We start from the raw sequence: 24,445 nt of genomic DNA, 5'->3' as shown, positions 1-24,445 counted from the left end.
GACCTTAGCTGGCATGTGTGTATATATTAATACTGCCCATTATAGGCACAAGCAATTTTCACCCATTTTTAATTATATGTTTTAAATTTGAGTGTTTCCTATCCCCTAAACCTCCAGGGATGTACACAGTTTAATACTGGCAACTTCTTATGGGAAATACGAAAACGTCTTTTAAAACTACAACTCCCAGTAGAGACGTGCCATAGATAGAGAACATGTTGCGAAACACAATAGCCAGCATGTGTAGTTCTGTGGACGGGGTGGGGGAGGGGGGGACGCGGTGGACCCGTTCAAATCCAGTTTTGGAAAGTCTGCCGTGGTTCCATCCCATTTCAAGTGCTGTTCGAGGCTCGGCGTAACCCTCGGAGCACACTCTCCAATCACAGAGATTGAGGACTATCACGGGGTTTGTCAAACAGAGCACATGGTGTAGTCCAAACGATAGCTGGGGATTCTGGGTGTAGTGTCTTCTGCCATCCTTTACTCCGAAAAATATTTGTTTCTCCGAATCGAAGGGGAAAAATACAAAAGCATTGCACACAATTTAAACCAATCAATGTTGTGTAATTAACAAGGATAATCTGGTGTTTTTTAGTCGATGAGTAGTGCAGATATCACTGTAAAATCAATCGACAGTAAGGGAAATACTTACTTCCGGGTGTACAATTCTCCGTTATCCAATGAGAATGGACGCTTACATTGCCTTTTAAGGTCAGCCAACACAAACGAATGCCGTGCTTCCATGAGCGTCAAATCCCGCCGCAGATGGGAATACATTGCAATCAGTTGAAAGCTATTTGCGTCCCTTTATGAAGCTGAAGGAGCCTAGCGTCACAACTGCACGCCACGGACACTGACCAAACGTCGCTCCTGGACGATTATGGAGTGAGAGTGTGTTGGATAAACACCTCTACAAGTTACTGTACATGTTATATCTATTTAGAAAAACTGGAGTGTAAATACAGGATTATGTAGTTTATCAATGTGTCCAGTCTTAATGGTACTGCTGTGTTGGCATTAGAATATGACTTCAACCAGTTTTTAACAAATACTATAAACAAAATACAGTGCCCACAAGTTCTCGACAAAAGGTACAATATTAAAGAATCTAGTAATGAATGTACATGTGTCTGAGCCACTTTCAAATGTTGTTTTTATTGGCATTTTCATGTAAAGTACCACTTATAAAGGTCATGAACTACACGGAAATCCCGGTCTCTTGACATGTGGTCGCAGGCGAGGCAGATGGGCTGAAGGAACTCGTTGTATACGGACAGGAGATGAGGGGTGGCCATGAAAAACTTCCTCCACTCAAAGTAACGCATGTACGCCTCGTCCTTCATGCCCAGCAGAAACTGTGCCAGTGACTTTGCATCAGGGAAATCGTTGATGTGAATGAAGGCGTCGGAGGGAAGGAACTGCTCGTAGTTTTCTCTTGGCGGTCCCAATACTACAGGGACCGCCCCGGCCACGAGGGGCCCGTTAACCTTCTCTGTGATGTAGTCTCTGTGGACTGAGTTCTCAAACGACAGGTAAAACTTACAGCTGGCTATGGTGGAGTAGTAGTCCTCGTAGCTCAAACGCTTCCCTCCAAAGGCTGCACCGAAGACGTGGATTTCGACGTGTTTGGACAGTTCATGATAATATTTCTCTCTCACAGCTGTTCCAGTGTGATGGTCAGTGTTACTGACTATCCAGCACACCAGTTTGTCTTTTTTTGGCAAAACAAAGTCCTCTGTCATTTCTGTCTTCCTGATAGTGAGATAATTCCTCACCGTGACGTCAGCGTCTCTCCTGTAGCTCAGTGTTAAGTTGAACAGGTTGTCCAGACCAGGGATCTTTGCTGTGTTTGACGGGGATTCTACGTGGAACCAAATCCACTTCTGAAAAGTCGGACGTGGATCCTTCGGCATGTTTTGTAACCCATGGGAGATATCTTTATGGTAGAAAATGACTCCCTTGGCCTTGCTGTAGAGGGATCTGTCATCTGTCAGAACACAGCTATCAATGTTGAAGTGGGTCAAGCAACCTTTGAGATCAAACTTGACACCGATGGGCCAGAACCACAGCAGGACTATGGGCTTTGTCGGAGTAGGTGTAGGAGTAGGAGTAGGAGCCCATGGGCTCCCAGGAGATCGAACGTTGTAATACAGAGTGATTGTAAGAGCAGAGCAAATAAGGCAGATGAGAGCTGCTAACCACCATTTCTTCTTATAGTCTGGTCCCAACATCTGTGGAAGAAGAAGAGTTTGATGATTACAAAAAAAGTAAGAGTTAAATGTATAAATCTCAAAATATTAACAACTGAGATTAGCGAATATATGTGTCTTGATTAAAAGTTGAAGAAGGTACAAGCTTCTGTACATAACAACTTCTGGGGAAGAGTCAATTACAGCTCCCAAGGTGCATTTCTACTGCGTAAATCACTTTGTTAATGTAACACGTTGTAACACTTCTTATCTTGGGCTATGCTATCTGACTCGAAAGATTCTGAGTTCTACTAGAGTGGATAGACAGGTAAGTAATTAGACCAGAGACCAGGTGGTTTGAATAGAACAGCCGGCAATTTACTGGCGAAATAGACAAATAGACAAAACATTAAACAGACAATGAATATTTTCTGCAGTATGATCAGAGGTAAGTATTTCACCTTTCCCTTGTTTTCTGATTTCTGTGACTTAGTAAATCGTATGGATAAAATAAAATAGCCTATATTAGTTTAGACCAGTGGTTCTCAAATGGGGGTACGTGGACCCCTAGGGGTACGTTGGAGTACTGCAGGGGGTACGTGAGATTTTATTTTATAAGTAATGCATTTAAACAAACTACTAATAGTAGATCAACTACTTTATTCAAAGGTTTACAGTAATTCTGGATAATAAAATGGGAAAAATAAACGGGGTGCTCTCTTTTCCTCTCCCTCTCCTGACAGCCTGTCAGTCTCGTGGAGCTCGCTGAACCTGTAATAAGTTACCCGACAGTAAAGAATACATATATTTATAACTAGTTTATCTAGTTCCAGAGTAGATGAACTAGCTAAGTCTGTTAGGTCTAACTCTTAGTGTATTTTGCTCCACTCAACGGTCCGTCACAGCGGGGAGCTGTGATCCGGTAGAGCTGCGTGTTCTCCGTCAGCAGCAGCTGATCTGATCTCTGATCTCTCTCTCGCGTCCGGTTAGACTTCACTCGCGTTTATGTCCGAATCTATCAGATCTAGCTAGTTCTAGCTAATGATATGACTGCCTGCTTATCAAAGGACACCTAAACAATACGCGTTGCTTGGCAACGGCGCGTGGCCGCAAAGTATAGCGCAGCATTATGCATATGTTTATATGAGGGGTCAAAATCCCATGCTCATAAAATGCTCATATATTTTTTTCTCTTCATTCCCCATGCCCCTAAATATATAAATATTCAAATTTTCGGAAAAGTAACGAAGTTTGAGCAGTGTGGGTTTTATATGAACAGAGTTACACATATTTCAAAACACGAAGTGTAATAACTGCAGTTTGCCTCCCTGTCAGAATGACAAAGATCCTCAGTGAAGCACAAGCCCATGTTTCTCAATACATTGTACAACTTATTAAAAAGATCAGTTCAATGCAACTAATGTCGTCTCAGTGTTATTGCATGATGTTAAAATTGGTTTGCATGTATTTAGTGATGAATTGTAAACATTTGAAATGCAGCATTTAAGTGATTCTCAGTTAGGCTTACAAGGTTGTTGTTTTAATAAATCAGACACCGATGGTGCAGCACTGTACTGTACCTCTTTATATAGGCCTTTTTTCCTTAACAAAATGTTTTTGTGCTGATCAGGGTACTTGGCTGAATATTTTTTTCAAAGGGGGTACATTATTGAAAAAAGTTTGAGAACCACTGGTTTAGACCAGTGTTTCCGTCAGACCAGGGCTGAGAGGGCGTCCGCCCCGAGAGCGGGGTGAATTTTGACTTGAACCGTCCCTTAAAGATACTGTCTTTTTACGTTAGTGAGCCGGATCATTTGGCTCTTTCGGCTCCCAAACGGCTCTTCATGTTACCAGAGTTTACCACGGAGCCTCAATTTCGCCGCTGCGAGGCTCTGGTGCTCGCAGCTCACGTGCCTGCTCCACTAGCACCGCTCATCCCGTCCAAATCGTGCAGGTTCCGTGTAGTCCTGTAGCAGGCACCGCCGATGTCGGGGAAACGATCTTCAATACTCCGAAAATATTCCCACCAGACTCCTTTGCCCCTCCAACAGAGGGATTGTCCTTTTCGTCATTTCAAACGATAAAAACTCTCGATCTTCTCTCGAATTATTAATATTTTTGGACGCCCTCGGCTCGAGTTCAGGGCGTCCCGAGCTGAATAAGAGCGTCAAATGACGGCAAGACGACCCCCTGGCTGAAACGCTGGTTTAGACCGGTCTACTAAGTATTATTTATAGGTTGTTCCTATTTTAATCTCTTTAATATCCTGAGTTAACTCTTTTTCTTTTCCCTTTTCACAGGTAAAACATATCTAAATCAATGAAAAAAACACAATTGTACCATCAATGAAAACATATGACAAATTAAAACCTAGAATACAATATATAGTGTCTCTTTCAATCCAGGTACAACTTAAATCCAGTTCCAATTTATAATTTCTTCAGTTCTGATCAAATAAAATAAACTCCAATACTCCTACCACTGGCAGCAAGTTCACCTATTGTCTCTTGAGAAACACTGGCGCGAAGATCAAAGCAGTCTGTGGGTCTGGCTCGCCATCTTGTATCAGAGCGCGTGTGTGTTGTCCTCTCACTCGCGCAACACAACTCGATCGATCAACTTTCTTATCCAGTCCAAAAAACCTGACCAAAACACCGTTGGTTATACCGTCTACTGGGTTTCCCGACCGTGTGGGTCAGGGATGGGCAAATGGCGGCCCGGGGGCCGCATGCCCCACCTCCTCTTTTTGCGGCCCTCAGCTACATTTATAAACAACGTAATTAATTTTTTTTAAAAAGAAAAAAATATATATATTAATGTTTTCTACTTGTAGTACTGATACCGTCCACTAGACTCCTAGTTACGTCGTGAGCTGCGTACCTGATTTCAAATACCATGAAATAATCTATGACGCGTTTGTGTGTATTGTGTTTGTTTCCCGGGAAACACTCACAAGAAACACCGGCTGTTGTTATGCCTGCTGTGACGTTAAGTTGCCGCTTGTAATTATGCCTTTACAAGCTTAAAAGTTGTATTTATCATCTGAATAAGGCGAAACAAGTTTAATATTCTAAAAACCAAGACTTTGTTTATTTTAAATCAGATGAAAGCAAACTGTCACGGAACCTGCCGTGTAATCTATGATTACTATACGCTTTTCATTAATAATTTCAGCGGGAGGGAGGGGGAGCACCGCTGAGGAACAGCAGAGTGCGGGTTGACAGGTCTGTGTTGTGGAATAAGGGGAATGCAGAGACAGGCTACAAGTGTCTTAGGTTCAAGTTAGACAACTAATGTCTGGGTTAGTGTTCATGACTTCATGTTTATGTCATCTTAATGGTTAATCTCAATGCAAACACATTTTCCGTGCTTTCCAACAGTTTAAAATAGTTTTATTCCACTGTTAAATAACCTGTTCAATACAAACATGCCACTTGAAGAAAATTGAAGTAACGTGATACAGCAAAAAGTTGAATACAGCGTATTTTTGGTATATTCATTTTAATGTCACCTGATATATAAGAAGTGTGTTGCATTATGTTATCACTATTATATGTGTGGTTTTATATATTCCTGTGTGTTAAATTTGAAGGGACAAAGTAGGCCTTGAGAATTGAGTCACACAGTTAAGGTCTGAATTATCAATAAATGTATTCAGTCCAGTAAAGCGGACTTCGAGGTGAAAGGAAGTTCACAGAAGCCCTTAAGCTCCAAGAACAATTAACTTATGTTAATGATAAAGATGTGTGTGTGCGTTAAAGATGTCTGGGGAAAAAGTGTGTCTATTGCAGCATAGATGGGATTACTGCTCAAACTATATCTGTGTTTGTGTTCTATTGATTTCTCTGTTTTATTCTTTCATAATGTGAGGACTGAATTGCTACAAACATTGTGGAGAAGTTGGCTTAAACATGTTTTATTACTCTGTATGAAGAAGGAGCAGTTGTGCAGGACAGGAGACTAGGTGGGGGAGGAGACATTCTTCTTAAGATCTCCAGCCTGTCAAGTATCAGGGAAGTCTACATATCTTGAATAATATATGTGTGTGTTTAATTACTTTGTATTAATGATAGCAGTCTGTGTAACCAGAAGCTGGAAAGATGAGAAATGAAACCTTTGTATTTGGATGTATTCATAATCTTTGTGAGCGAGGGAATATTCTTTGGACACAGCTCGGGTCTCTGGAATGCTGCATGATGGGTGTGTGTGAAAGTCTATGCAAGAATATGTGACAACGGACACCAGATGTGTTTGTTTTGCTACAACCTAAGAGACTCTTGTTTCCGGATCATTTGGCTGGCTCGCGCTGATTCGCTACGACACGCCATCGTTTTGTATCTCCCAATGAGATGACCTGAAAGGAGGAGCATCTGACACAGCTCCTCCTGTTTTGTTCTTGTATGTAAGCCTGTTCTGTCTTTGGTTCGTTCTCTCTTCCTCCTGCTCCCAAGATGGTAAATCCTTCCAGCTGGAGGAACCAGAGCCGGAGTAATCCGGATTACTTCGTGATTGTGTTGTATTTTACCATTAAAGCAGATTATTGTTTAACCCTTATCCTGGTTGCTTTGAGTTTTCCTTCTTTTAAAACAAACTCATATAGGAACGGCGCGGAGCAGAGGTTCTGCCCCAACAGAACTGATATTTGTTTAGTGAGCTTATTAGAGGATGTTCCCTGAAAGATAGTAAAATGTCAATGAAGATGTCAGACTTAGTATATTTGTTAATAATTACATACAACACATGGCATTTGTGTGTGTGTGTGTGTTCCAAGTGAATCTGCAGCCCCCTGGTGGCCATTACATCAATTATGTGGCCCCCACCAGTACCCATCACTGGTGTGGATGGTATTTTTTATCTTTTTTAAATAAACTTTGAATCACTCCGCTGGTCTCATCTGCTTCTCGCTCCGTTTCCTCTCTTTTCTCCTGCTACGCTGCGCTGCGCGTCCTATGGATCTAATTTCCTGCCATAACTCCACAAACAAACTAAACAGGTTTTACAAATGCCTCATGATTCACTAACAAACACATGCAAATACAAAACACCATCTAAAAACTAATGCATTTAGTTTTGCAAAGAAAAAACGTATCTATCAAACAAACACATACATTTTTTCTAATAAATCATGTTTCAGAGACAAATTCAGCATTGGTTTTACAAGTACACAACTTTTTCTTCTCACGGCAGAATATTACTGTCAAAAGTCACGTGACTCGCTCACGTGACTTTTGGCAGTAACCGCCATGGCTGGCTCATACCAAGCCCCCAGGAAGTGCGCCGGACTCTGATGAGAATATTCGTTGTGGCCAAACGGCGATACTACACTTCCGTTAGGTTGCTGGGCCCGGAAAGACTTTTTCCCATTGACTTACATTGGGAAAGAGTGGTCTGTAAATCGGTGGATAATTTTTTGTTAAACTAAATAAACTACCGAGTATGAACGTTTGTATAGCCCTTATTAAAAACATTTGGTCCTCAAGTTGTAAAATGTGCTAATAACGTTATTCTGAGAGTTATTTTCCTCGGCATTCTGAACGCGCATCCAACCCACGGGACCGCGCTGCCCGGCACGTTCATGTTACGTGTTCTGACTGTAACAGTTTGGAGGATTTAGCAGCCTGGTATATTACAGAGTTTTAGCGGCATATATATATATATATATAAATATTAGGGCAAAAAAAAATGAACGCCACTAATTATTTTAACGCGATTAACGCATGTGTATTTTTTGTCCTCGGCCGCCCCGTAGTTTCAGAGCGCATCGAGTTTAAAATACCATCTACAAGCTGATGCTGACCATTTTAGACACAGGCTTATTATATTTACAGCCCTTAATAACATCCATTTTCTGGGCTCAATGTGTGTCTTGGCCGTTTTCGTTGTGATCGCTAAATTCCCCTAGTTTCCCCTTGTTTAAAATATCACCGTTCTAATCAAACGAGTGTTTTTTGTTTTGAAATCACTTCCGCGAGTTTCGCGACCGCCCCCCCCCTCCCTCCACTGACCATTAGACCATTTAGTAAGGTAAAAAGCAAAAGGGCAAAAAGGCCTCTCAGACGCTCTTCCGTTTACTTTTTTAATAAAGAAAAACAAATTCATTCACAAAGATTCATCTCCCTCCATCATGTTGATTTGAAGCAGAAGTTCTAAACATGAGCCCGCCCCGCTCGACCTTCTGAGCCAATCACAGCGCGATAATGACCTGCCTTCTGTTTCAACCACTCCTTCCGTTTCCACTATACTTTCTCTCACACATACATGCATTCTTCTCTTGCATACATACATTAGGCTTGTTTGAGACGAATTGCGGCTCGCCTCGAAAGTAGACGAGAATAGCCGATCGCAGCCGGGGGAGGTCTCAAAAAGTTCGCCTGAAGTCGGACAGCTCGGAGTCCATGCTCGGAGTCGGCTTCGTCTTCTTCTTCTTCTCTCGGTTTTTTGGCGGATTGCAAACAACTTTAAGGTGCATACCGCCAACTCCGGAGTCGGCTTGACTCGGTTTGCATTTATAAAGAATGCACACGTGTTTATTCGTTAATGTCAGATATGTACTAAGTAAATACATTTGTTCCTGCTCAAGATTAGATTCAATTGTATTGTTATTGCACATATTACAGGTACTGAGACAACGAAATGCACTTTAGCTTCTAACCAGGAGTGCGACAAGCAGTAAAGTGAAAAGTAATGTACACAATCTACAGAATAAAATATAGAATGAATTGAATGATGAATAAACAGGGTATGAATACACTAGATATACACAGCAGCCTGTGAGTATGAACAGTGTGTATGAATATGCTATATAAAGTATGAAAACGGTAAGCAGTGCAAGTATAGTATAAAATATATAGATATTAATTTCATGATGATAAACATTGTGGAACGATGATGAAAAATGTGAACGGAAGGGGCGACGTAAAACTGACACAAAACAACAACAAACTTTTGCCGAGCCAATTGGAGAGTTTCATCAGCAGCACGTGGTAAAAACCACCAATGAGCGCTCAGCTCGAGATACCAGCGAGTCGTTTCCCATCAAGCATTTCGCTTCCGCAGCCCGTGGAGAGGAACTGCGCCGACTCGCCGCGCCTCGCTCTTATACGGTACGTCCACACTGCAGCTTTAAACACACTAGGCTTGTTTGAGACAAGCAAGACCTGCGCAGACCTGCGCAGTTGCGATCAACGTCTTGCTAGTGCGTTGCATGATGGTGAGTCATTTTGTCCGACTTGCTCTGGAGGCCCGCCCACATGAGACTTTGAAATTTCGCGGGACAAAGACGCCCGCAGCCTTGAGAGCGAGGCGAGGCGAGTTGGCGCAGTTGCTCTCCACGGGCTGCGGAAGCGAAATGCTTGATGGGAAACGGCTCGCTGGTATCTCGAGCTGAGCGCTCATTGGTGGTTTTTACCACGTGCTGGTGATGAAACTCTCCAATTGGCTGGCAAAAGTTTGTTGTTGTTTTGTGTCAGTTTTACGTCGCCACATCCATTCCCATTTGTCATCATTGTTCCACAATGTTTATCATCATGAAATTAATATCTATATATTTTATACTATAGCCTACTGCTTACCGTTTTCATACTTTATATATCTTAGCATATTCATACACACTGTTCATACTGCTCACAGGCTGATATCTAGTGTATTCATACCCCACTGTTTATTCATCATTCAATTCATTATATATGTTATTCTGTAGATTGTGTACATTACTTTCCACTTCACTGCTTATTGCACCTGGTTAGAAGCTAAACTGCATTTAGTTGTCTCAGTACCTGTAATATGTGCAATAACAATAAAGTTTCTCTTTAAAGATCAAATGCAAAGCTTCCAAATATGCTACATTTTTATAGAAATGTTGTTTTTAAGACTGCCTGTATTTTTTATTTTATTTAAATCGAGATAATACACCCAAAAAAAAGCTTTTTATTGATCCAAAACTCGACCCAAAGCCGTCTGAATTTCTGACATGTAATTCCCAGCAGCCTCCGCGCGCGTGACGTAATAGTGGCCAAACAGTCTCTGGACCAAATATCCCGACTCGGCAGTCTCTGTCACATGTTTTTCGAAAAGAAAACTGAATTAACATGGGTTATTGTTGAGCTTTTTGTTGTACGAACGGTGCGGGATCTGGGAGAGTTTTACATGCATTTCCCAAAGACCAAATAATCCGCAAAAAATTGATTTTTTTTTGTGAATCGTGTTGGATGGTGTTACAGCCGCTGCTACCTTGGTGTATGTAAATGAGCTGTGCAGTTCCTCTGCTGTCATTGGCCGTCCGGACCGCTCAACATCCGCGGGGATTGGACAGACGTCGCCCAACCCCTGCTCGCTTCTGTCACGTCATCCGGGGGAGGAGTATAAAGGCTGAGCACGGACAACAGTCGAGAGGCTCTGTATTTTGTGTCAGATGCCTCAACCCTATCCTTGTGATAAGCCTTCCTTCTGTGAATTCTGAGAATTCTGAGAGTATTTAGCCGTGTGTCTTTTGTAGTAGCTCCACTGATTAGCAGTGTCTGTAGTAGGGTTCTAGGCGAGCACACTGAGTAGCAGTGTGTCGTCGGGTTCTGTGTTAGCGTAGGGATTTTGTGTGTGTGTATACTGCTTAGATCCAGGTTGGTTATCACCTGTCGACCAGCATTCCTGTGTGTTTATACTGCTTAGATCCAGGTTGATTAGCACCTGTAGACCAGCGTTCCTGTGAGTGGATATTGCGTAGAGCCAGGTGATTAGCACCTGTAGACCCGCACCAGCTGTGTGTTTCCACAGTCCCGTTTTGTTTATTGTTTGTTTCCACTTTAGTAGTGAGATTTGTTTTTCTTTGTGTAGCGGGGCAACTCTCTTTTGGAGACCCTTTGTGTTGTGTTATAGTGACAGATTGACCCGTGTTGTGGGGCCAATCTGTGTGACCATCATTTTTACTTAGTTTCAGTAACAATAAAACCACCGGTAACGAATATACCAAATCCAATCTGGTCGTGTCGTTTCCCGTTTGTACCCTAGCCAAGTGGGAACGTAACACGTGGGGACTCGTCCGGGATCAATTTAAAGCAATTCCTGGGGTTATAGGTGGGTTTATTGTGGCAGTAAACGTGTTGGCGGTACACCCAGGTATGGCGTCGTTTGACATAGAGGCGTTCTTAGTCTGGCCGTGTTACGAGCAGCTGGACCGATGTAAAAAAGATGAGTTAATAGAGATAGCGCGGCACTTCAGTCTGGTGGTGAATCGGCAAATGGTAAAGAAAGAGTTGAGGGCATTGGTAGTGGATGAGATGGTGAGAAAGGGCTTATTAGTACTGGCTGTATCTGCTGAGCTCCCAGTGTCCAAAGGTCTAGTTGAAGACCCGTTAAGTCAGGGGCAGGCGGCGGAGTTTATCGCTACGGAAGAAAAGAGTGGTGACAGCGAGGGGGGCGAGTCGTGTGAGGTACCGCTCACGCCGCCTCGCAGAGGTCCACCCTCTTCTGTGGGCAGCACAGATTCCCGGGTAGGGAATAAACTGAAAATCCGTCTCGCCCGGCTTCAGCTAGAGGCTAAGGACAGGGAGCAAGACAGGCAGTTTCAGTTGGAAATAAGGAAAATCGAGGCAGATAAAGAAGTCCGGATCCGGATACGGCAGATGGAGCTAGACTCCGAACTGCGCGCATCCGGTGTTGTTGGCAATCTTCGAGAAAGCTTTTCACTTCCTTCTCATCCACCTGCCTTCAATGTAGGGAAAAATGTTGCGTTGGTGCCGGTTTTCCGTGAGGCTGAAGTGGATGCGTATTTTGGTGCGTTTGAACGCATGGCCGCGGCATTACAGTGGCCGGCTGACGCCTGGGCTCTGTTAGTGCAGTGTAAACTTCACGGGAGAGCTCAGGAGGCGGTTGCTGCTCTTTCACTGGAGGACAGCCTAAGTTACGACCTGGTAAAGCGTGCCATACTTAGGGTGTACGAGTTAGTTCCCGAGGCTTATCGGCAGAAGTTCAGGAATCACAGAAAGGGGGCTAATCAAACACATGTCGAATATGCCAGGGAGAAGGGGATGTTGCTCCATAAATGGATTGATTCATGTGACGCTGCAGAGTATTCTGCCTTTAAAGAATTAATCCTGATGGAGGAATTTAAGAGGGGATTACCTGACCGTATTGTGGGGCATATAAATGATCAGAAAGTGCAATCTCTCTCCGCAGCTGCTGTACTGGCAGACGAATATGTGCTGATGCATAAAACGGTGTTTTCTCCGGCTATTGCTGAGAACTCTCGCCGCATGCCGGGTGCACCTGTTGGTCAGCCAGCGAGAGTGTTTACGAGGAACAAAGAGGAGAGAGAATGTCACTATTGTCATCAGCCTGGGCATCTCATTAATAATTGCCTAATTTTTGAAGCGGAAGGAGCAGCCACCAAACGTGACCAGGCCGAAAGGCATCGGCTTAATTAACACTAACTCACTCAGTATTTCCACACCTGACAATGAGGAGGAAATAGATCCCTGTTTTAAGCCTTTTGTGTTCGAGGGATTGATTTCACTAACAGGTGAGTCAGACGATCAGAGACCTGTCCGCATACTACGAGACATGGGAGGCTCACAGTCAGTGATTGTTGCCTCGGCTCTACCATTTTCCGAACAATCAGCGTGTGGGTATGGATCGACTTTATGTGGCATTGAAATGGGTTATGTGCCCCGGCCCGTACATAATGTACATGTACAATGTAAATTAATTACTGGATTTTTCCCTGTTGCTGTGTGCCCAGCATTACCCATAAGGGGTATAGTTTTCCTAATGGGAAATGATATCGCAGGGGGTAAGGTAACCCCTGCATTAGAAATATTGGATTCTCCTCAGCTTGTAGTGCCTGAAGTAAACCAGGCCCACATTTTCCCTATTTGTGCTGTCACTCGCGCGCAAGCGCGTAAGAGTAACTCGGAAGTGTCGCTAGATGATACTATGTTTGGGAAAATATTCACAGAGGACAAAATACCGGAGGAAAAGCCAGCAGTGGAGGTTGCTGCATCCTCCGCGTTCCCGGCTGGAACCGCTGCGCCAGCGCAACCTGCCAGCCCAGCTGTTGACTGTTCCACACTCCCGGTAACCCGAGAGCGTTTACTCGCCGCGCAGAGGGCGTATCCGACGCTTGTGAAGTGTTTCGAGCAGGTGGTGAGTAATGACAAAGCAAGGGGTGAGAAGGTGGCTTATGTGTTGGATAAGGAGATATTAGTGCGCCAATGGTCCCTCACTGCTACTGCTGAAGCTGACTGGAGTGTAGTGCATCAAGTAGTCGTGCCGGTGCCATACCGTCAACATGTGTTATCTGTCGCGCATGAAAGTCAATGGTCGGGACACTTGGGCGTGACTAAAACGTATCAAATAATTCTGAAGCATTTCTTTTGGCCAGGTTTAAAGAAAGATGTTTCTAGCTTCTGCCGCTGCTGTCATGTGTGCCAGGTTGTCGGTAAGCCTAATCAAAAAATTCCGCAGGCTCCGTTACATCCTATACCGGCTATAGGTGAGCCCTTTGACCGGGTGTTGATAGACTGTGTTGGTCCTTTACCACGTACGAAAACAGGTCAACAGTATTTACTCACGATAATGTGTACGGCGACTCGTTTTCCGGAAGCGATTCCGCTGCGTAGCATTACTTCAACATCTGTAGTTAAGGCCTTGACGAAGTTATTTTCTACATTTGGAATTCCGCGAGTAATCCAAAGTGACCAAGGGACACATTTTACATCTAAATTGTTCAAACAGGTCCTACAAACACTGCAGGTTAAACATGTGATATCCAGTGCGTATCATCCAGAGTCGCAGGGGGCATTAGAACGGTGGCATCAGACTTTAAAAAGCATGCTGCGAAAATACTGTATGGAGACAAAAAAAAATTGGGATGAGGGAATTCCTTTCGTTTTGTTCGCAGCCCGTGAAGCTGTTCAGGAGTCATTAGGATTCAGTCCCGCGGAGCTCGTTTTCGGCCATACGCCCCGCGGACCACTTAAAATCCTACACGATGAGTTTCTTTCGGCTGATAGTCCTCCTGAGAAAAACGTACTAGATTACGTTAGTCAGTTCCGTGAGCGTTTGCACCGAGCAAATTCACTCGCTAGATAGTCGCTCTCCGCTTCACAAGCGGTTATGAAGCGTAACTATGACCGTGCCGCTGTCCCTAGGCACTTTGAAATAGGTGACAAGGTCCTTGCACTATTACCTATCCCCGGCTCTGCGCTCTCAGCCAAATTCCTCGGGCCGTATGAAATCCTTGATTGTCTCAGTTACACCGATTACGTGATTGGTACTCCCGAGAGACGACGAGAAACGCGTGTCTGCCATATAAACATGTTGAAGCGATATCATGCACGCACCGTCACTGATAGTACGCCAGGCGGCTCATGTAATCAAAAAATAGCTGCTTCGGCGTTAATAGTGGTAAATAGTTCCGGCCCCTCTGACGACGGGTTGGTGATGCGCTCACATCACCAGCCGGGTGCTCGGTTATGCAACTCGGAGATGGTAGAGAAACTGCCGACCACGTTAGGTCATCTGCAGGAGAGCCAGCAGAATGACGTAACCCAGTTGGTGGATGATTTCCCGTGCCTTTTCCATGATGTGCCCACACAAACTAATGTGATAAAACATGACATTGATGTAAAAGGTGCGAGGCCAATCAAACAACATCCGTACCGCGCCAATCCCACCAAACGCGCACTTATGAAACAGGAGGCTGACTATCTTGTAGCAAATGGCCTGGCGACACAGAGCTCTAGCCCATGGTGTTCGCCGTGTCTTGTAGAGGCGAAATCTGATGGTTCTCCGTGCTTTATCACGGACTACCGTAAGGTGAACGCTGTTACGGTAACAGATTGCTACCCATTGCCGAGAATGGAGGATTGCATTGACAATTTAGGTTCCGCTAAATTTGTCAGTAAATTGGACCTACTTAAAGGTTACTGGCAGGTACCTTTAACGGACCGTGCCTCAAAAATCTCCGCTTTCGCTACGCCTGACTGTTTCCTGCAATATACAGTCATGGCGTTTGGTATGTGTAACGCTCCCGCTACATTTCAAAGATTGGTGAATACTGTCCTCTCCGGAATAAGCAATTGTAACGCGTATTTGGATGACCTCATTGTGTACACGCCCACATGGGAGATGCACATGAAGATTCTGGGGCAGGTATTCACCCGGCTCGCACAGGCGTCTCTTACTTTGAATCTGGCCAAATGTGAGTTTGGTAAAGCTACGGTCACCTATTTAGGAAAGCAGGTTGGGCAAGGCCAAGTTAGACCAGTGGAGGCTAAGGTTACTGCGGTGGCTGAATGTGCGGTGCCCGGCACCAGGAGTGATCTCCGCCGTTTCCTCGGTATGGCAGGCTACTACCGCAGTTTCTGCCGCAACTTCTCCACTGTAGCCCAACCCCTAACTAGGTTGATAAGTCCCAAGGTGGATTATGTTTGGACCCCTGAGTGCCAGCATGCATTTGAGTGTGTAAAGACACTTTTAAGTCACGCTCCTGTGCTCGCTGCTCCCGATCTTGCGAAGCCCTTTAAACTCGAGGTGGATGCTAGTGCAGTGGGATACGGTGCTGTTTTACTGCAGGAAGATGCGGCGGGAGTTGATCATCCTGTCTGCTATTTCTTCCGTAAGTTCAACAAACACCAGGTACGCTACTCTACCATTGAAAAGGAGACCCTTGCTTTGTTGTTAGCTCTCCAGCACTTTGAGGTTTATGTCGGGTCTAGTTCTTTGCCGGTTGCAGTGTTTACCGATCATAACCCCATTGTCTTTTTGTCCCGCATGTACAACCACAATCAGCGTCTCATGCGGTGGGCTCTGATCGTTCAGGACTACAACCTGCAAATCCGACACAAGAAAGGCTCAGAGAACGTGTTCGCAGATGCTCTGTCCAGACTGGAGTGATGTGTTCTGTGGTCATGGTGTGTGATGTGTTATGGTTCACAAAAACCCTGTGGGGTTTGTGTTTTAAGGGGGGGGGGGGGTGTTACAGCCGCTGCTACCTTGTGAGCTTAAGTCTGTTGGTGTATGTAAATGAGCTGTGCAGTTCCTCTGCTGTCATTGGCCGTCCGGACCGCTCAACATCCGCGGGGATTGGACAGACGTCGCCCAACCCCTGCTCGCTGCTGTCACGTCATCCGGGGGAGGAGTATAAAGGCTGAGCACGGACAACAGTCGAGAGGCTCTGTATTTTGTGTCAGATGCCTCAACCCTATCCTTGTGATAAGCCTTCCTTCTGTGAATTCTGAGAGTATTTAGCCGTGTGTCTTTTGTATTAGCTCCACTGATTAGCAGTGTCTGTAGTAGGGTTCTAGGCGAGCACACTGAGTAGCAGTGTGTCGTCGGGTTCTGTGTTAGCGTAGGGATTTTGTGTGTGTGTATACTGCTTAGATCCAGGTTGGTTAGCACCTGTCGACCAGCATTCCTGTGTGTTTATACTGCTTAGATCCAGGTTGATTAGCACCTGTAGACCAGCGTTCCTGTGAGTGGATATTGCGTAGAGCCAGGTGATTAGCACCTGTAGACCCGCACCAGCTGTGTGTTTCCACAGTCCCGTTTTGTTTATTGTTTGTTTCCACTTTAGTAGTGAGATTTGTTTTTCTTTGTGTAGCGGGGCAACTCTCTTTTGGAGACCCTTTGTGTTGTGTTATAGTGACAGATTGACCCGTGTTGTGGGGCCAATCTGTGTGACCATCATTTTTACTTAGTTTCAGTAACAATAAAACCACCGGTAACGAATATACCAAATCCAATCTGGTCGTGTCGTTTCCCGTTTGTACCCTAGCCAAGTGGGAACGTAACAGATGGCAACCGACAAAATGGAGCAAGTTGTGTTCTGACCACTTCGCGTGTGATGCATACGACGTTGATCCTGCTATCATGAAGTCTGTTGGTGGAGAAGCATTAATAGCACGTCGGAGGCTGAAACCCGGAGCCGTCCCCTCCACATTTCAGCACAAGAAACCACTGAAAGAACGAAAGAGCCGGGCGATGCAGAAACGCCAAAGAATTGAGGTAAACAACTTTTCATTAGATTTCAAAGCGCACGGAGCACAGCAGATAACGCAGATAACGGAATTGCAGTTGTATTGCTTATAGAGGTGGGCACCGTTAGATTCTGTGTCTTTACGATCATAAACAATGTGTTGGATGTGGAGCTAGGATAAGTAATAAGGGCGCTAGGAGTGATAGGTTAGCATTTTTCGCTCGGGGCTAATTCACTACACGCATTGTAGTTTATCTGCAGCTCATTCATCGCTCCTCCACTCATAACGGAAAATGTCGAACGTCCTACAGTCGGTGATGCGGACTTCTTCTCCCATCTCTTCCTTCACTTTCCCATAGTTGTGGCAGCACTTGTTTTCTCGGCTTGTAGGCATGGTCTGGCAGTTTCCACATCTACACCAATTCTCAGCACCCTCGGCCTCTTCCTCAGATGTCGAACTTGAATCATCGCCATCAGCACTTTCATCTGTGATATCAGGTGACGTTTCCTTGTATTTCCTCTTCGACATCAGAAGCTCGTATATATATGGTTGGATGTCGACAACATACTCCAGATATTGGGTGGCCTCCGACTCAGAATCAGACATGATAGACGAAACTAAGTTGTACTATTGGCGGAAGCCGCTGTGAGCCGCTGCGAGCATTTTTCGCTCGGGGCTAATTCAGAGGCTCACTCAGAGCGCCTGGACTTTATTTTTCTAAACCTCTCTAAAAAGGTCAAATTTCACTTGTTTTGCATCAATCTTGATACAGGGTACTTATTATATGTTATAGTTTGGATTCCTAAAGCTTTTAGTCTATAGTCTACTCAGAATCAGACATGATAGACGAAACTAGTTGTACTATCGGCGGAAGCCGCTGTGATTGATAAGCCAGGTGGAAATATGTTTGGCACATCTGACGTCACGCGCCGCCATCTTGCGGAGGAGCGGCGGAGAAAATAAATCGTCGGACTTGGTGTTGGGGGTTGAACAAAATTAATATTGCGCATTGCCAGACTCATATTATCTCCGATTTTAATACTGCAATATCTTAGATAGTGTTGTAGCTATATGATTTCGATTTTACTGGCAATTATACAAAAAGCTTTGCATTTGATCTTTAAGTTAAACCAAATCATTAAAATAAAATCTAATGTAATGATTTGGTTTAACCTTATTTATTGAATACATCATTTAAAATGGCAAGATTAAATCAAATTACATCCATGTTGTACACATCATAAAGCTTAAAGTGGCAGCTAAAGAATTAACACAGCAGCAGGTCTGTTCAATTCATGCTCATTAAGCTTCATGTGTGCGGATCTGAAGGGACTGATCATTTGTAGCCTGTCCACCTATCAGTTTTGCAAACATTAAGAGGGAGGAGCATTTCTAATTATGGAACCCAGTCACTGGTGTGGTTCATCATCATGACTGAATTAACAAACCTATATAAAGCAATGGAGATCACCTTTGTCTACAGTGGGTAAAATGGAATTTGTGGTGCTTACACTGTGTGACGAACAGGGAGACATCACTGCAAGAGTCTCACAAGACATTTCCCAAAGACTACAAAATGGTGAGTAAACAACTAAATTGCATTCCAACAATCTGGATATGATTTTAAATGATGTAAATTATTTTTCAGATAACAGTTTAGCAGCTGCACTTATGCAGCAAGCAAGGGCTGCAACAAATGCACAAGGTAATCTATCATTTAAATCAAAAATGGTATTGTCTTTTAATGCAAATCAAACAAATGACATATTCATGTTTATTGTAAACAAATATTAATTTTCTCTCAATCACAGTCCCTTTAGATCTGTCTTCAGATGCTAGGCCTGCTCCTGAAAGGCCTGCTCCTGATGAAAGACCTGCTCCTGACAAAAAGGCCTGCTCCTGATGAAAGGCCTGCTCCTGTAAGGCCTGCTCCTGTAAGGCCTGCTAGATCCCAAGCTGGCACTCCTCACCTGGCATCCCCCTCCAGCCGGTCAGAACACCTTGAGGCCACACAAGGTACAGTAACTAAAATGAGGATCTAAACAGCAAATGCTATTTGTTTGAGTTACTAACACTTGTGTCTTAACAGATTTCACACACAACACCATACTGCTGCTTTTGGACCTGACAAAAACACACCAACAGGTGTACTATCACTCCAAACCCGGTTTTTACAAAATTCTACAACGGCAGTTCAGCAAGGAGGGATACAGTTTCTCCTCAGACAAAATCCGGAAAAAACTCAACAACCTTTTGACCACCTACAAAAGGGCCAAGGACCGTTGTACCTCAACAGGAGAGGGGAACATAACGTGGGAATATTATGGGGTAAGAAGTTTGTTCTTGCACATCTAGTTGGTAAAAGCAACATTTCCATTTTAACAATTCTGCAATTCCACAGATAATGGACAACCTGTTTGGGAGGTGCGGTGTTGGGAGCGCACCTCCAGGCACTCTTGTTTCCACCCCTCTATTACCCACTGCCTCACAACCATCCACCACACTGCCGTGTGCCTCTGAGGCCCAGCCTGGTCCCTCCATGACCCTGCCCACCACACTGCCGTGTGCCTCTGAGGCCCAGCCTGGTCCCTCCATGACCCTGCCCACCACACTGCCGTGTGCCTCTGAGGGCCAGCCTGGTCCCTCCATGACCCTGCCCACCACTCAGCCGAGATCAATCCGGTCTCGAGTCTCCCATCCCTCCTTCTACGACCTGTATGAGGCCCACTCGGAGAGGAGGACCAGTGCACTGGAGACACTGGTGCGGCCAGAACAGGAGCGCCGGAGAAGGCTGAAGGAGAGAAATAGGAGGAGGTTTGAAGCTAAAATGTTGACTGCGATGGGAGAAGTTGTTTCCCAGTTAAAGTCCATTGGGAGCCAACAAGAGCGCATCATTGAGCTTTTGCAGGACAAGCCCAATATTCCATAATTTCCCCCACACTGGGTATTCCCTGAATTAATTTGTTTATAAAGAACACCACCTCAGTTTGTTTATGGAAGTAATATTGTTTAGATTAGTTATTTATTTTCCTCGTTATGCAGTTGAGTTATTATTTCATCCCTGGCAATTGCCTTGTAATATTTGTATTTGTATACACTAAGTGTTCACAATGTTTATATGCAATTATTATTTATTTGCCAAGTACATGTGTACATATGTATATATAGTTATTTCATTTTCAAAGAAGAAATCTGAGCTCATTTCCTCATATTCCAAAAGAGAAATTACGGTAGCAAATCACCCGGTTCTTTACGACCAGAACTATTAACGGGATACAAACCGGAGGAACCAGGCATGGAGGGAGGTGGTAGAGACAGTGGGTGAAACTGGTAGGTTTTCGCCTGTGTGGGGAGTTTATATATATATATATATATATATATATATATATATATATATATATATATATATATATATATATATATATATATATATTGCTCGCATAAAATCCCCGGGGTTTTTTGCTTTGTATCTCGGGGGCGGGAGATTCATGTGATTGGTTGTTGGTCTCGTTGCTCGCAAAAAATCCCCAAGCTTTCAGACCCGCCCAGCTCCAAGATTTTCAAGATTTTTGAAAAGCTGCAGTGTGGACGTACCGTTAAGGCTGCGGGCGTCTTTGTCCCGCGAGATTTCAACGTCTCATGTAGGCGAGCCTCCAGAGCAAGTCGGACAAAATGACTAACCATCATGCAACGCACTAGCAAGACGTTGATCGCAATTGCGCAGGTCTCGCTTGTCTCAAACAAGCCTACTGTCTTCATACATACAGTACATGCAATATTGTCTTCATACATACACTGAACAAAAATATAAATGCAACACTTTTGTTTTTGCTCCCATTTTTCATGAGATGAACTCAAAGATCTAAAACATGTTCTATATACACAAAATAACCATTTATCTCAAATATTGTTCACAAATCTGAAAAAATCTGTGATAGTGAGCACTTCTCCTTTGCCGAGATAATCCATCCCACCTCACAGGTGTGGCATATCAAGATGCTGATTAGACAGCATGATCATTGCACAGGTGTGCCTTAGGCTGGCCACAATAAAAGGCCAAACACAATTGGACGGTAGATGCACGGATTATCTACAAACTAATGCATTTAGTTTTGCAAAGAAAAAAGGCATCTATCAAACAAACACAATCCGTGTATAGTAGTTATACACATACCACTTCAATCTCATTAGTATGCATAGAAAGTGACAGGTGGTGTGACAGGTCACACCTCTCCCTACTTATTAAGCCCCGCCCCTTCCGAATATGCCCCGCCCCCTCCGGCGGAAGTCCCGCGCCATAAGCCCCGCCCCTTCCGGTGGATGTCCCGCCCCCACATCCGGTTTTCAAAATAAAATATAAAAATTATTTAAAAATGAGAAAAATAAAAATGCTGCCCCTACCGGTCGCCCCCACTACCGGTTTTCAAAATAAAATATTAAAATAATTTTAAAATGAGAAAATAAAATGCTGCCCCCTACCGGTTTTACAAAATAATAATTTTAAAATGAATCACATAGTATGCATAGGATTAATGTCCCGCCACCTAACCACTTCCTGCCCCCCTAATCCTGTATACAGTATTGACTGTAACTTTACAAATACTTGCAAATAACATGAAATATAGCAACCATATATTTAAAAAAGTAATGTCAATCTCTCTAACCCTCTCTCTGCTCTAAAGAGCAATGTCCCGCCACCTAACCACTTCCTGTGCCCCTAATCCTGTATACAGTATTGACTGTAACTTACAAATACTTGCAAATAACATGAAATATAGCAACCATATATTTAAAAAAGTAATGTCAATCTCACTAACCCTCTCTCTCTCTCTCTGCTCTAAAGAGTGCCGTGAAAAGTTTTGTGAACAGTCTGAAGACAAGCCAGGACACGTGTGAGAGAAATCATAAAACCCCCGACATCCTCTACAGGCAAATGGCGGGCGATGGGGAGGGGGAACACACACACACACACACACACACACACACACACACACACACACACACATCCCCCGCCCCTCACCCCCTCTTCCGTTATGGGGGTTGGATAAATAAGAGCCAGTCGTCTTTGTCACTCTTCAATATTTTTTCAAGTCGAGAGAAATGACAAAGAGACGTCTTGATATGGGTGTAATCTGCGAGACACCGCTAGATTTGATTCAGGGTTTGTTTTAAATGGTTTGTGCTGGCTAAGGATGTTTCTTTTCAAGTTTTTGTGAAACTGTTAAGAAGTATCTGTTTTGCAAAGAGGTTATTTTCAAAAGATCTTATTTAGGTTTTAATAGTGATACCTAAGGATATTCTCTTTTAGTTGTATGGATTTGTGAACTAATGTGTAATTACTTTTATTAACTATAATTGCACAGGATCATTCTAAGAAGAGTGAGAGGGCTAATGAGCCAGCACCATACCTCCTCTATGCATTTTCTTGACCTGTATCTGATCTTGAAAAACTTGACTCTTTTAAAAAAAGTTATTTTTTCATCTATCATTTTCAACCATGCAGCAAGAGATCAAATTTAAGAATAAGTAATAGTTTGTCACGATTTTACGGGAAATAGTCAGTGCGCGATGTCACATCTTAAAGACAGCTTGAACTGGATAAATGGTTAGTCTTTTTTCAAACATACCGTACGTTCTGCATGTTAGTATATCTGGTCAATCGATTTAGACCCTACTGCCCTAGACGTATGTCTCAATAGGGAAGTCACGCTTTGGGAAGAGGTGTTTCATTTCACAGATCCACCTTGATTGCTGTGTGAGGGGTGAAGGAAGAGGGACGGGGGAGGAAAATTTAGAGGATGAAGAAGCAGAAAACATAACTTGTTTTGTAAAACGGACAGCACGTCAGTTTCAAGAAAGACGTTTGCATACATAAAAAAGTGTATCTTACAGTTCCTTTTGTGAGAGAATTACACACAAATCTGCAGAGTGTCACTAAAAAGTTGTACACAGGGACTGACATTCTGTATGGGGGTTTCACACGGACACAAAGTCTACTTCATTATCTACTTTTTCAGCTTTTATACACAAAAGTGTATCCTTCAGTAACTTTCTCCGAGAATTTAAGCACGTCAGTTTCAAGAAAGACGACAATAATTAGTAGTTAGACATTTTGGATATCGTTAGTTCTGGCAGTACTATTCCGGGTCATTGGGAAACTTTTTGGGACCCATTTAAAACCATTTAAAAGAGAAATGTTCTCTGTCGTTCTTAATGCAAAAACAAATCATCTCTACTCCCTTTGGGTGAAGTCCAGGAATGTTCTCGGGGGGAGTGAACACTTGCTGTTACATGGCATAAAGCTTCTGCAGTGTGCCAATAAATGTATAGTTTCCCTAAAGCTCCATACATTTACACATATTGACTAATGACTCAGCACATGAGGGGTAAATACAAAACAAATCTAAATATCACCAATTATTCCAGAATGTGACTAGAATAGAGTCTAGAGAATGGACCCAGGCTTTGTCTTCAGCCACCAACTAAATAGGGGCGTGCTTTATTGAATCACCAGTATGTTACTCACCATTTAAGACAGTGTTGAGGGGGGCAAGCAAAGTGTACTCAGCGGCAGATTGCATGGAAGCAGAAAGGCCTAGCTCAGACACCATGTCTCCAAAGGTTGACTGGGAACTTCCAACCAGTTCCATCACCTGTTTAGCTTGAGGCACAAAGGGAATTTAAACACCATTAAAAATATGGATTACAGAAAAACAATATATGTATTAATGTAGTAAATCGGGTAATCATTAATAAGGGGGAAATGTGCAAGTCTAACCTGAGTCTGGCATGAGCACTTGATCAATAAGGTGGATGACAATGTCCTTCTTGAGCACCATCTTGATGCCATTGACTGTTAAACTCTCGCCATCACAGCCTTGAAATCAAAGTAACGCTTCTAAAAAACATATATTTTAGAAAAGTAATGTTAGTCATGTCAAGTTATCAAGACTGCTGTGTTTCATCGAAACAGTGTTAAGAGTCACAGTCTTAAAGAAAATCTGGTCAGAAAAAGTACTTAACTTTCTACCAGTTGTAAGTTGTCATACATATAAAAAAAGGTAAGAGACTTACTGTTTCCTTTGTGAGAGAATTACACATAAATCTGCAGAGTGTCTGTAAAAAGTCTAAAAATCTCCATTGAAATAGCGTTAAAATCAAAAAGTGCCTCTAAAGAAAATGTATTCAGATAAAAGTATTTTATTTTCAGAAATGTTTAAGGTTTTGCATACATAAAAAGTGTATCTTACAGTTCCTTTTGTGAGAGAATTACACACAAATCTG

General features: G+C 43.4%; 3 protein-coding genes across 7 annotated transcripts in view; 2 read left to right on the top strand and 1 right to left on the bottom strand.

The window, feature by feature from the left end:
• Positions 1-1,136: 1,136 nt before the first annotated feature.
• Positions 1,137-24,445, bottom strand: part of LOC117563028 (4-galactosyl-N-acetylglucosaminide 3-alpha-L-fucosyltransferase 9-like) — a 45,970-nt gene continuing 22,661 nt past the window's right edge. For 2 of the 3 annotated variants that reach the window (XM_034241157.1, XM_034241155.1), the window contains exon 2: positions 1,137-2,231. In XM_034241157.1, the coding sequence (XP_034097048.1) occupies positions 1,167-2,231 (1,065 nt within the window). In that variant the 3' untranslated portion in view covers positions 1,137-1,166. Of the gene's footprint in view, positions 2,232-8,472; positions 8,586-24,445 lie in introns of those variants that run through there. The other variant, XM_034241156.1, reaches the window with a different exon arrangement.
• LOC117563027 lies at positions 10,721-16,144 on the top strand. The gene is made up of 2 exons (XM_034241154.1): positions 10,721-13,256; positions 15,975-16,144. Exon 1 carries the CDS (start codon positions 11,303-11,305, stop codon positions 12,605-12,607), a length of 1,305 nt encoding a protein of 434 aa, XP_034097045.1. The 5' UTR covers positions 10,721-11,302; the 3' UTR covers positions 12,608-13,256; positions 15,975-16,144.
• Positions 17,601-20,395, top strand: LOC117563030. Of its 3 annotated transcripts, none has more exons than XM_034241159.1 (5): positions 17,601-17,658; positions 18,645-18,866; positions 18,973-19,177; positions 19,251-19,489; positions 19,563-20,395. In XM_034241159.1, exons 3-5 carry the CDS (start codon positions 18,994-18,996, stop codon positions 20,088-20,090), a joined length of 951 nt encoding a protein of 316 aa, XP_034097050.1. In that variant the 5' UTR covers positions 17,601-17,658; positions 18,645-18,866; positions 18,973-18,993; the 3' UTR covers positions 20,091-20,395. The 3 variants fall into 3 exon arrangements, with proteins under 3 accessions (XP_034097050.1, XP_034097051.1, XP_034097049.1); XM_034241160.1 differs by lacking the exon at positions 17,601-17,658 and having other exon boundaries at positions 18,247-18,740; positions 18,810-18,866; XM_034241158.1 differs by lacking the exon at positions 17,601-17,658 and having other exon boundaries at positions 18,247-18,866.

Source organism: Gymnodraco acuticeps, unplaced genomic scaffold (genome assembly GCF_902827175.1).
Source record: "Gymnodraco acuticeps unplaced genomic scaffold, fGymAcu1.1, whole genome shotgun sequence".
Taxonomy (NCBI): Eukaryota; Metazoa; Chordata; class Actinopteri; order Perciformes; family Bathydraconidae; genus Gymnodraco; species Gymnodraco acuticeps.
This window is presented reverse-complemented; position numbering and strand designations above follow the sequence as displayed.

What these genes read in the sequence shown, in the direction of transcription:
- LOC117563027 (XM_034241154.1), top strand. Translation starts at nt 11,303, where the DNA reads ATGGCGTCGTTTGACATAGAGGCGTTCTTAGTCTGGCCGTGTTACGAG.
- LOC117563030 (XM_034241159.1), top strand. Translation starts at nt 18,994, where the DNA reads ATGCTAGGCCTGCTCCTGAAAGGCCTGCTCCTGATGAAAGACCTGCTC. An exon ending in ACACCTTGAGGCCACACAAG is followed by an intron (nt 19,178 to 19,250) that starts GTACAGTAACTA and finishes GTGTCTTAACAG; the next exon opens with ATTTCACACACAACACCATA. An exon ending in TAACGTGGGAATATTATGGG is followed by an intron (nt 19,490 to 19,562) that starts GTAAGAAGTTTG and finishes GCAATTCCACAG; the next exon opens with ATAATGGACAACCTGTTTGG.